Source organism: Hordeum vulgare, chromosome 3H (genome assembly GCF_904849725.1).
Source record: "Hordeum vulgare subsp. vulgare chromosome 3H, MorexV3_pseudomolecules_assembly, whole genome shotgun sequence".
Classification (NCBI taxonomy): Eukaryota; Viridiplantae; Streptophyta; class Magnoliopsida; order Poales; family Poaceae; genus Hordeum; species Hordeum vulgare.
Genome location: NC_058520.1, coordinates 455,525,339 through 455,537,840, shown reverse-complemented (window position 1 = coordinate 455,537,840; position 12,502 = coordinate 455,525,339). Strand labels below are relative to the sequence as shown.

The window sequence follows — 12,502 nt, the reverse complement described above, 5'->3', positions numbered from 1 at the left end:
GATGGGAGAAGGGATTCCCCTCTGGTCCATGGTCTCCATGGCGGCGGAGGGGCGAGATCCCCTCCGAGATTGGGTCTCTCTCTTTGTGTCCTTCTGTTTCTGCGCTCCCAGATTCTGCCTTTCACCGTTTCTTAAATTCCCGGAGATCCGTAACTCCGATTGGGCTGAAATTTTAACACAATTTTCTTCCAGATATTATCTTTCTTGTGGCGAAAGAAGGGCACCAACCTCCTTAGGGATTGGTCACAAGCGTGCCAGTCGCGGCCTAGGGGGGCGCGCCTCTTGGGCTTGTGACCTCCTCGGGCATCGTTTTGCGTAGATTCTTCTTCCCAAAAATCATAAATATTCCAAAAAAATATCCGGTAGGTTTTTTATTGCGTTTGGACTTCGTTTGGTAAGGATAATGTGCGAAACAAAAAACATGTAACAAACAGGAACTGGCACTGGGCACTGGATCAATATGTTAGTCCCAAAAATAGTATAAAAAGTTGCCAAAAGTATATGAAAGTTGTAGAATATTGGCATGAAACAATCAAAAATTATAGATACGACGGAGACGTATCAGCGCGCTTGGAAGAGCAGGAGAAGGAGGCCGCCTCGAGGAAGGCCCTCCTTGATGCCCCGGGGGAAGCCCTCGCCGCGGCCGAGAAGAAGAAGGCCGCGGAGCTGGCTTGCTTCCCTGACGTTGAGCTCAAGCTTCGCACGATTCTTCGCTCCCTCTACCGGGACGGGTTCGACGAGCCTCTGGCCACCCCGGAGGACGGCTTTGCCGTGCTCGCGAAGCAACTCGGTGTGGCACTGGAGGACGCCGTCGTGCAGGTGGACAAGATCTTGGACAACGAGTGTCGCGACCTCTTCTTCGCGGTTGCAACATGCGTCCTCAACCACCTTCATCTTTGAGAGCCGGGATTTGAACTCGGCTCCGTAATCCTGCCGGTTCCTGCCGAGGCCCACGACCGCGCCCCGTGGAGGCGTTGGTGAGGAGGTTCGCCCGCGTCACAGCTCCTTCGTCTCGAGGTGCCGCTGAAGCCGACGACGAGGTAGACGACGCTTCCGACGTTGATGACCAGCCCCTTGCGGAGGGGGCCACCGGCGGCGGCTCCTCCCGATTTCTTCTCCCTGTCTTTTTCCTGCAATGCACATCGTACCTCGTGGAGGCATTAAACTCATTTGCGTTTTCATGAACTTGTCAAGGCTTGTAATAATTGAATGCTTGAATGTTTTCTTCGCCTCGTTCCTGTCATGTTTGATGTGTTACTCTGCATCGGCAGGGCACACCCCGCGCGTACCTCGCCGCGATTGGACCGACCGGAAACCAAGGACGGCCCAAAGGGGGAAGGGGCTATGAGCGCAGTTAGGCCCCTGAGTCGCGATGCTCAAGAATCCCTCTTGACACGCGAGCTGCCCTCATGAGGAGAACGCGACGAGGATTTCAAAACTTTAGAATACCTTCAGCACTCCACGTCGGCAGAGCCCTCCCCGCTCCTACCTCCCCGCAGTTGAACCGACCGAAAACCAAGGACAACCCAAAAGGGGAAGGGGCTACGGGCATAGTTCAGGCTCCTAAGTCGCGATGCTCAGGAGTCCACCTTGACGTACGAGTGACTCCAGCGTTCTTCCTAAGAGATCTAAGGTGGCTTGTTGATGACTAGATGATGTATATACTTCTCGCACCTCGTTGGTTACCCCAAGTGGAAGGTTGAGATGTAGTCAGCAGCAAGTTTTCCCTCACATGAAGACTGTAAGGTTTATCGAACCAGTAGGACTCCTAGGATCAACAAGTAGGTGTCCTGTCCTGGTCAGCAGAAAACGTGGACCTGCACACACAACAAATAACTTTGCTCCCAGTGAGTACATAGAGGTTGTCAATCTCTCTGGCCTTGTAGTTTGCAAAGGATCAAACACACAAACGGGAAAGTAATAGTGATTGCAACGGAAAAGTAAATGAAAGCGATAAATGATGGAGGTGTAAACAATGATGGTGATATGGACCGGAGTCACATGATGTTCACTAGTGATGTCTCTCTCCCAAAAGACGATAAACAACTATGCTTGGGTAAACAAATCACAATTGGGCAATTGACAGAATTATGAACGCACCGCAATGCTAATTATGCTACTTGATAGTTAGAGGTTCAATAGTAATGGGCAGTACGTCAAGACAAGTAGAGCGTTTATTCATCAGCATATACCTACTAATCATCCACCTTGAGATATATATCCAGAACATCTCGCCGGTATTAAGTTGCGAGCCCCACCCAAAGTGTAAACTCAAAGCAACGGACAACTGCATTAACGAACTATGCGTAAGGTAAACAATCCTTGCAACCGTGGTCACAAGCACCGTTGTTTTCTCCCTGGTGACAACAACACATCCCCTAATCTCATGTTTCTGTCACTCAAGCTAGACATCGAGGGGCATGAACCCATAATCATGCATAACGCTCCCTCTTGGAGTTACAATCTACTACTCGGCCAAAGCAATAAATAGCAACGAAGAACATGCATGAGTCACTAAGGAACATAAATATAAAAGGATAATCAAATATATAACTCATAACAATCTGAACATAATCTCATAATCCATCGGATCCCAACAAACCGAGCATAGCAATAGCAAGAGAATTACATAGATACCTTGATCATGTAGGGCAGCTCACAAGGACTAACCATTGAAGCATAAGATTGAAGAGTAGACATCACATAGCTACTGGTCATGGACCCATGGTCCAAGGAGGACTACTCACGGCACGTCCGGGAAGCGTGCATGGCGGCACCGGCTGGCAGCGGGTGGCGGAGGGTCGGCCAACGTCGAAGGCGGAGCGGATTCGGCGGCGGCTGAGCTCCTTGGGGCGATGACCATGAGAGGAAACGGATAAAGAACAAAGAGGTTAGAGAGAGAAGAAGAGAAGAAAGGGGGAAGGAAGAAGGAGAGGGTGCGACGTGGCACAACGGTCTGGGCGAGGACCGACAGCGGCGGCGGTTCGTTGGACTCCGACAGGCTCGTCATCGTGGCCGCAACAAAGGGAGCTTTGTGGACGGAGGCGGAGGCGCGGCGTGGACATGTGAGGAGCCCGAGCTCGAGCCCCCGTTTCGTGAAACAACGCTCGAGTTTCACGAAACGGTCGCGGCGAGGTCGTTGATTCGTTGGGCGCGGACACGATTTCATCTGTAAGATCGAGGCAAGATCAAAGGACTAACGGGCGACGGATAGGTTGCGCGGATCAGCCGGTGAAAGGTAAGAGTTTTCCTAATTATTTAGACGTTTTCATCCAAGAATTTTAGAGTTAGTTTGGGCCTGAGTGTACGAGTAGACCCGAGGCCCAAAATAAACAGCTCGAACGGCCTGGCACGAACAGGCTAATCCATTAGCCCAATCTGACATTCACGGCCTAAATACATCGGCCCGTAGCGGAGGAGCCTCCTACTCTGTTCCTCTCCCGCACATCGACGAAGCGCACGGAGGGTAACTGCACAGGAGGAAACCGGCGAAGGACGCGGCGGCGGCTCCGGGCGTGGACATGGACGAGAAGACGCAGGATAAAGTAGAGGCGGCGGTGCTGGAGATCCTGCGGGGTTCCGACATGGAGTCCCTGACGGAGTACAAGGTCCGCACCACCGCCGCCGACCGCCTCGGCATCGACCTCGACCTCCCCCTCCACAAGCGCTTCGTGCGACGCCTCGTGGAGGACTACCTCAAGTCCCTCGCCGAAGAAGAAGACCGGAAGCAGAAGGGCAGCTCCCGCAAGGAGGCGAAAAAGAAACAGCAGCGTCAGGAGGAGGAGGAAGAGCAGGAAGACGATGCGGAGAAGGAGGGGGAAGAGGAGGAGGAGGAGGGGGAGAAGGGAGGTGAAGGAAAGGAGTTTGACGATAATGGAGACCTCATCATCTGCCGCGTGAGTTCAACTTTTCTCACCTAAGCAATGCTAGGGTTTAGTGCCGGGGCTAGGGTTTACCGTTTACGGTGCGATTTGTTTGCGTTTGCAGCTGTCCAAGAGCAGGAGGGTGACGCTGCAGGAGTTCAAGGGCATGACGCTGGTGTCGATCCGCGAGTACTACTTGAAGGACGGCAAGGAAATGCCCACCTCCAAAGGTGCTGCAAATCTTACAATTTTTCCTGAGCTCGAGATTGGATTTCTGCTTGAATCCCTCATTTGAATATCTATTTTGCTCAGTTCGAATGGCCTTTCGTCTTAGTATATTCACAGACATGGGAGACCCGTTAGTTATGGTGACCTTGCAGCAATGTCGATTTGGTTTGTTTTGTTTCAGGTTTCAGTCTTTGCAGGAAAGAGTGCATCAGTTGCCTGAAATCCACACTATCGGATTACGTCAAAACTGAAACACTTTATTGTCATTTTGCCATGACCAGCTGTTCGTTAGTCTAATACTCCCTCCGTCCCAAAATAAGTGACTCAACTTTGTACTAACTTCAGTACAAAGTTAGTACAAAGTTGAGTCACTTAATTTGGGACAGAGGGAGTACATTCCACTTGCAAGTGGTGGATAGTATACCAGGCTTGAGTTTTGCACATTTATAAGCTAGTATAGTTCCGTCTTAAATAAGTTTTTGCATATGGTCCGTAGCATATTGTGACGAGGCTTCTCCAACTAAAGGGGTGGTAATCAGTAGTGTGTGGATTGGGGGGGGGGGGGGGGGGTACAGTGTCTCTTCAACTTAATGCGGCCATTAGCTTTGTACAAAGCCCCCCATGTAAATTGTGTGGGACTTGCGAATATCCCTTTTTTATTGAAACAAATTTCTCTGTTGTCATTTTACCTGTGGTTATCCCATAAACTTTGATCCTGTGTTGATGAAACTATGTAGCACTGTGCAATTGTCCATTGGTCACTGCTTGACTATGATTAGTGTGCCTTTTCTTCTTCTATTGCTGCTGTGGAGCAATTGATATGGCGATATGGGTGCTCATTAGCCTCCGACACTGGTTATTCTCTATGTAACAATTCATATCAGTAGTTCTGTGTATGACACCTATATTAAGTTCAGTGTTCTGCTTTGTGGACGTCTTTATTCTAGTTTGAAGCTGTTGTGGACTTGTGGCAGTTGTTTTTGTAAAATAGTTGCTGACCAATAAATGATGCTCTCATACAGAATAACTTGGTTGCCAAATATTTGAGTAGATCTATTGATTAGATCTTACGCAAGAGTAGGTTCGTGTATGTGTGCTGATTCCTATTAAAATGTTTGCCAAATTTGTTTCGTGAAATGAACACTTAAATTTAGCACAGCATACTAGCTGGTCTATCATCTTACTCCTTAGGTTTACAAACCAGTTGATAATGGTTTCCTTTGTCACGTTGCTCTTGGAGTTCCTTATATATACTGTCCATAGTTTGAAGCGCTTGGTGAATGTTGTTTCGCATTTCAATCTTATTCATGTGGTACACAAGAATAAGCAATTATGAGTCTATTAGAATTTAGGGCATCTACAACCGGAGTTGCCTAATCCGGGTCAGTGACCAGGCAGCCATCCAAAGTCCGCGTCCACAACCGGATTCACCAAACCAAATCCTCAAATCCATACTAATCTCATCCAACGTGAAATTACATACGTAGTTACATGCCATTGGACTACCAAAAATTGACATGCTCTACTAACTACGAATGATACTACAATGGAAGAAGGTCATCCACGGCTGCCCTTGCCCTTGTCGTCTTGCGTGTGGCAGTAGTGATTGAAGACGCAAAACGGATCGAGGTGGATCTGCTCATTGCCGAAGCTGTCCGATCCATCTTCGTCCTTCTCCTCCTTCGGGGCAGTCCGGCCATGGCATAGACGGGGCCCTTCTTTGATCTTTAGCCATTGCCTTGACTGCCCTCCTCCGCGCGTCTCGACTATGTGGGTACATAGGTCTTCCTCTGTCTCGGTCTCGTGGGCGGTCGAACCCGCTTCAGCCTCCGCCTGGAGGGCTATCACACCCGCCTCCGCTTCAAGGCACGCCCGTAGCCTCGCGCGGCTGGCGTGCCACGCCTCCTTCTCATTTCCGCAAACCATGGAGGTGGATATGACCTCCATTTCTTTGGGCGAGGCCGCGGGGACAAGGCGCCACCTAAACGGTTCCGCCGGCACAACGGGGTTGCCTTGCCATGCGGTCATGCGGTGTGATCCACTAGCCCCGATGGATCCTAGTGTCATTTGGGCTATGGATTCCCGCCGGAGCGATGAAGATTGCAGGAGGGCTGCCCTCTCGTGAGCGTCAGAGAGCAGCGCGGACGGCCATCTGCTCCTCGGGGCTGCAAGGGATGAGCCTCCAGTCCTCCAGTCCGGGCATCTTGAGAGTTGGATCTGATGGCCGCCATGAAGAACTAAACCGGAGCTCGCCGTAAAGGAGCTTGGCTATTGTGGGAGGGTTTCGTCCGGAGTGCAGTGGAGTGCGGCTAGGGTTTCGTCCGGAGTGCGGATAGGGTCCAATTTTGTGGGGTCGAGAAGGCCACAGTGGGCTGGATCCGACGTGGCGGGTGCGTCCGGGTGTCCCCATATCCGCCGCCGATATGGCTGGATACAGGGGTTGCCGGTCAGTCCGGGCGTTTGGGCCAGATTTGCAAGCCTTAGGTGGCAATTTCGCGTCCGGTCAGTGACAGGCGGCCTTCCCCGGCGTTTGGGGCGGATATGGGGTGTCCGGTTGTAGATGCTCTTACAGTCCCTTGCTGTATTTTTACTGAAGGGGCAAGATCCTGGTGAATGTTTCACATGAGACATCCTACTGTTCCAGACAAGTTGATACTAATACCTTTGTTGCTTTCAGTTCTTAACTTTATGTCTTGCATTGAACTATATGCAATTCATATTTGAGTTTGATGTTGTATTTGCGTAATACGTCGTCTTTATTGGCATTCACATGCAAGTGCTGAATAATTTGGGTGTTGTAGCTTCTTCTTTGACTAAGGGAACCGCTTATTTTTACTCTCCAGACCTACCTTTTTACCTTCACTCTTCAATTTTTCTTTTGGGATAGGTGAGCACTGCCTTGTTTTATTTTATAAGGAAGCTCCACCACAGATTCACATGCAAGTGCTGAATAATTTGGGTGCCATAGCTGCTGCTTTGTGTTATGTTTTTTTTTTTCAGTTTTAATTACACACTCTATTTCTTATGCTGACATGCTTCTCAAATGCAGGGATAAGTATGACGGTTGAGCAGTGGGAAACATTCAGCAAATCAGTGCCTGCAATAGAAGACGCCATCAAAACGCTTGGAGAAACAGACTGAAAGCATGCCACAAAAACCTAAAAATCTCAAAGCTCGTTCTGGACCTCCGCAAGGGTAGTCCATGGGTGTTCTGAGTACTCCATGGAGCTACAGTACTAGAGTTCTTCTGGACTTGTATAAAGCCTCTCCCTTAGTCAAGGTATCTACTGATGCGTCCTGGGTAGACAGTTTGGGTGTGTTTGCTAACTAGTTATCCGCCGCTATGTTGGACCAAAGTTTCGTCCCTGTATCCTGTGATCTCGCGCTGTTTAACTGTCCTTTCTAATATCGTATGGATATGACGGGCCCTTAAGGCTATCGTTGTGAGAGAGTAGGACAACTGCCGAAAGCCGTTGTTTTCGACTGTAGTAAAATCAGTGATCGTGATGTTCGCACATCAAAATCCTCATAACAGTTTGGATTTTGGAAGTCTTGGCTGATCACGGAAACGAAAATTTCTACGCCAATTTTTTGTGGTGGTGGTGTTTGTACTGCTGATGCAGGGAAACATACATGAACACCTACGTGAAGGATCTGATGAGAGGATAATAGACTTTTCTTTCGGCTTGAACATGGAAGACTCACAGTGAGATCAGGACAGTAAGTATCTATCGTACTGTACAAGATATTAGGTGAGTGACTGGACCGTGGCTGTAGATCCAGCTCATTGAAAAAAATATCTTTACTAATTCGTGTAGGATTTTGCCACTACTCCCTCCATTCCTAAATATAAGTCTGTTAAGAGATTTCACCAAGTGACTACATACGGAGCAAAATTAGTTAACATATATACTCTAAAATATGTCTATATACATCCGTATGTAGTACACTAGCGAAATCTCTAAAAAGAAAGGAACGGAGGTAGTAGTATATAGTACAAAAATTGCTACTCCTACTACATCCAAAAGTAAGCTACACAAGACATGTTGACTAGCCAGCAACTCGATTTGCTTTCCAATGCCGCATGCTTTTCATGTGCTGCAGATCTCCATCACACTGACGCACATAGGTCACTTCGCCCCCCGTGATTAAAACTCCGGGGTCGTCTTGTCTCTAGTATCTGTTATCAATTTCTGCAGGATCTCAACAATGGAATATTGGAAGGCGGATCAGCAGGATAAATGGATGGATGCATGACCTATTCCTCCAATCAATTAGTTATTAGCTTGAGGGGTCATCGTCCTTGTTCTACCTTAAAATTGCATCCTTGGATCTGAAATATGGCGCGGATGAGAAGGAATCTCTATTTCTCCACGCCTATAATATAGCTGAGCACCAGAGGGGGCAGAGCAGATGATCAAAATCCTTTTCTTTTCCTTTAACAAAGCCGATCAAAGGCTCTCGTGTTTCACGGCTCCCCCGGTCCTGAAGCCAGGGCAAAGGATAAAGATAAATCAGTTCCAGAGTTGCAGTGAAGCAGACTTTCTGTTGCTTGATTTGAACGCTTCCCTTGACTACCAGACACCAGTGCTCCGTTTGTCAAAAATACAAAAGAGATCAGTGCTCCAAAGAAAAGAAAAAAGAGAGAGAAAGTGTTAAGTAACGTGATTGTTTAGGAAAGCATAGATAGATTAGGATTTGTTCCTGCCTTGACTTATACGTCAAGATGATCATGTATTCTTATATGTATATATATATATGCTCATAAGGCTCAAGCAATACAACAACTATTCCACCAATCCTTATTCTCCCGTTTAACATGGTATCTGCCGCAAGGTCCTTGACCTAGCCGCCGCCGCCGCTTCCGCACCGCGCGCCGCCCCCGGGGCGGTCGGCCTCCATGACCGCCGTCGGAGGCCGCGCCGTCCGTATCTAGGGTTCATCCGCCGGTCGTGTTGACCGACTGCCCTACAGAGTCTTTTCCCGATCTCTTGATCTAGGGTTTCTCTCCTCCGCCGGTCACTTTGATCGGCGTTTTCTTTTTGGTTTTCCGTTCTTGGATCGGTTTGCGTCGTCTGCCGCCGCTGTCGACCACCGCGCCTCTACTCCGACATTGACGTGACCCGGCTTCTCCTTCGACCCGGCGGCCTCGCGCAAACCCGGCGGCCCCTTAACGTCGCCGTTCGAGCGCCGGCACGCCCATCAATCTCCGCCGGCCGTCATCGCCCTCCTCCGATCGGGACTCCTGCATCGCCCCGACCCGACGGCCTCGCGCCATGCGGCGACCCATCACAGCCGCCGTTCGCGCGCCGCCTGCTCGTCGATCTCCACCGTCGCATCGTCCGGTCGCGCACCAGCTGCCTCGGGCCGGCCGCCGCCTCCGGCCGCACCGCCTGCCTCAGGCCGGCTGCGTAGTGCCAGCTCCGGCTCCGCCCTCGTCGGCTACCTCGGGCCGACTGTTGCGCCGCCTGTGTCACGTCGGTTGCTTCGGGCCGCCTGCATCGCGCCGGCTGCCGGAATTGGCCGCCACCCTGCCTCCACTAAGCGACGTCCACGACATCGCGTGCGATCGGATTGATCACCCACACGCCCGCGATCCACCTCATCTATGCCATGCGACCGACCTGGCCCGTTGGTTGCGCGCGCCTCCGCATGCCCCATGAAGACTGTCCCGAGTACAACGCGCCCCTCCATCGATCAAGCATCGGGCTGCCGCTGCGTTGCCCCATCGGGCCGCAGCGCCGCCGCCCAGTGGTTCTCCCCGCGGTTGCCCCAATCCGCGCGCTACCGTTGCGTCACCCCTTCGGGCCGCAGTGTCGCAGCCCCGCTGTCTACTGCCACCTCGAGGCCGTCCTTTGTAGGTTGTCCCCGTGGCCGCACTAACCCCCGCGCTGCCGCTGCATCCCCATCGGGCCGTAGCGAGCGTGGAACGCGGTCCTCGCCGCCGCCCGAGGCCGTCCCCGTGGCTGCACCGACCTGTACACCGCCGTTGCGTCGCCCCTTCGGGCCGTAGCGTTGCGGCACGCGGTCTACGCCGCCACCCTGAGGTCTTGCGTCGTCGCCCGACCCGCGCGCTGCCGCTTCATCACCCCTTCGGGTCGTAGCGCCGCGGCGCGTGGTCCACTCCGCCGTCCCCACGCGTCGACTTCCTTTGGTATGCGCCGCGCCGTTTCCTTTGGCGCGGTAACGCCATCGTCCGCGCCGGTCTTCGTCATGTTGCCGGCTCTTCCTCCCCTACTTCGAGCATCGCCGCCGCGCTCCTAACCAGCCGCCGCCGCCGCTCTTCTTTGGCGCTGCTGCAGCTTTCTCACCCGAATCGCACCGCCCGTCCACCTCCTTCATCTTCGTCAAGCACCAGCCCATCGTCAGCGTCACCGCCGTCTTCCCCGACCGCTTCATCGACCACCGCGGGCAACATCGGCCCCCGCCGATTTGCGTCGCGGCCGTCCTCGAGTCCTTCTCTGCTAGCCTCCTCGACATGACGTACAAGTTGTGTGCAGGTCCCCGTCTCCGCATGCCCGGTGCTGGCAACACCGACGTGTGCCTTCGTCCCCGGTGTGTTCCTAGGCCTAGCAAACCTAGAGCGACGCATCGTCAACATCGACTTCGTCCGTCTACGCATGAGCGGTGCTGGCAACACCGATGCGTGCCTTCGTCCATGATGTGTCCCCGGGCTTGGCAAACTCGGCGCGACGCGTCTCAACTACGTCTTCTTCCCGGCGCACCACTACTTCGACACTACTGCGCCTATGACTAAGTCGGCGCCTCCTTGCGCCCGCGGCTCCACGGCGACTTCCTCGACACCGGCTACCCCGACTCGACATCGACCACGGCGTTCTTCGCACGGCTACCTCGACCACGGCTACACCACCCTACGCTCTCGGCTACCTCGACCAACGCACAAAGGGCTACCACCTTGCTTGAGCAACCTCGTCGGTTTCCACTCCAGCCACAATTTCCACGATGCATCGACCGTTACGACTGTGTGAGGATGACCGTCGGCTTACCTTCGGATTCTTCTCCAGTCTCACCGTCTGCGTCGTTACCGTTGTGACTGCGGGGGATGTTGAGTAACGTGATTGTTTAGGAAAGCATAGATAGACTAGGATTTGTTTCTCCTTTGACTTGTACTTTAAGATGATCATGTACTCCTATATATATATGCCCACTAATCTCTATCAATACAACAATTATTTCACCAATCCCTATTCGAACTTCAGCTAGTTCTGTACTTATACAGGAATTGAGGTGTCAAGTTACGGCATCTAATTGGCGAGTTCTCCTGCGGTGGATTTCTGTAGTTTCCCATTGACAAGAGGGCACCAACATTTGTCTTAAGAAAGTTGCCAAGTTAGCACACACTTGTTATTATTTCCACGTACTAGAGAGGCATGGGCCATGTGGCTCGTTCAGTCGTTTGCACTCAGTTAGTTGCGGCAAGCGTCACCATAAAACTAAACAAGTCGTGTATTCTCAGCCAAACAAACCACAGATATCTCTGCAGGTAAAGACGAAGACAGGAAACGAGGTACCAAACTAAAGCAACGGCATCTTTCCATATCGCGAAATACATTCATGCCCACAAGTTGCACGTTGCTGAGCCAACAAACTATCCTTGGATGAGAACACTGGAAAAATACTCCGTTGCGCGTTTTAGTATACAAAAAAAAAAACCTTGTAATTAAGTTAGAAAAACAAATAATAAGTGTCACACAAAGGGCACAAAGCACTTTGGTCCTGATGTTTTTCTACAACTAAAGTTGACATCCGAAAAGAAAAAAAAAGCCCAAAAAAATCAAAACTTGAATTTTAAAAAGAAAGTTGCCATCCTTACGTCACTAAATTTGTCATAAATAATGTTTGGAACTGTCATGTGTTGGTGCCACACATGTGACACTTATCAGGGTAAAAAAACTTGTAATTTGAGTCTAGCTTGATCGTCGGTTTAATCTCAAAGATCTTATACAGAAAAAATTCCATGGAGAAAAACTTCAGAAAAAATGTCCTTGATACGTCTCAAACGTATCTATAATTAATTGTTTACTATTATTATATTATCATTTTTATATGTTTTTATTTTATTTTCTAGACTAACTTATTAATGCACTGTACGGTGCGAATTCATGTCTTTTTGTTTTTTTTGGTTTCGCAAAAAAATCACACCTAGGAAGGTCCAAATATGAGATCAATTTTTTACATTTTTTTTCTGGAGTATGAATGACCCTAGGAGCTTCAGGAGACCACGAGAGCGCCCATCGACCAGCCACAAGGGCAGGTGGCGCGACCAGGGGTAACCGCGCCCCTCGGCTTGTGGGTCCATGGCTACTTCATTTGATCTAATGCATCTGCCTATAAATTCCATAATTCTTGAAGCCCTTAGAATATAGGCGAGAAAACCCTATCGCCAACAT

At 50.6% G+C, this 12,502-nt stretch overlaps 1 protein-coding gene across 1 annotated transcript; it reads left to right on the top strand.

Annotated features, from left to right (window-relative positions):
• Positions 1-3,428: 3,428 nt before the first annotated feature.
• On the top strand, positions 3,429-7,678 carry LOC123444225 (RNA polymerase II transcriptional coactivator KELP). The gene is made up of 3 exons (XM_045120884.1): positions 3,429-3,896; positions 3,988-4,093; positions 7,141-7,678. The coding sequence occupies exons 1-3, from the start codon at positions 3,522-3,524 to the stop codon at positions 7,230-7,232; spliced, it is 573 nt and encodes a 190-aa protein (XP_044976819.1). The 5' UTR covers positions 3,429-3,521; the 3' UTR covers positions 7,233-7,678.
• The last annotated feature ends 4,824 nt before the right edge of the window (positions 7,679-12,502 follow it).

Coding starts and splice junctions, on each gene's coding strand:
- LOC123444225 (XM_045120884.1), top strand. CDS start 3,522: ATGGACGAGAAGACGCAGGATAAAGTAGAGGCGGCGGTGCTGGAGATC. Junction 3,897..3,987: donor GAGACCTCATCATCTGCCGC/GTGAGTTCAACT, acceptor TTGCGTTTGCAG/CTGTCCAAGAGCAGGAGGGT. Junction 4,094..7,140: donor GGAAATGCCCACCTCCAAAG/GTGCTGCAAATC, acceptor TCTCAAATGCAG/GGATAAGTATGACGGTTGAG.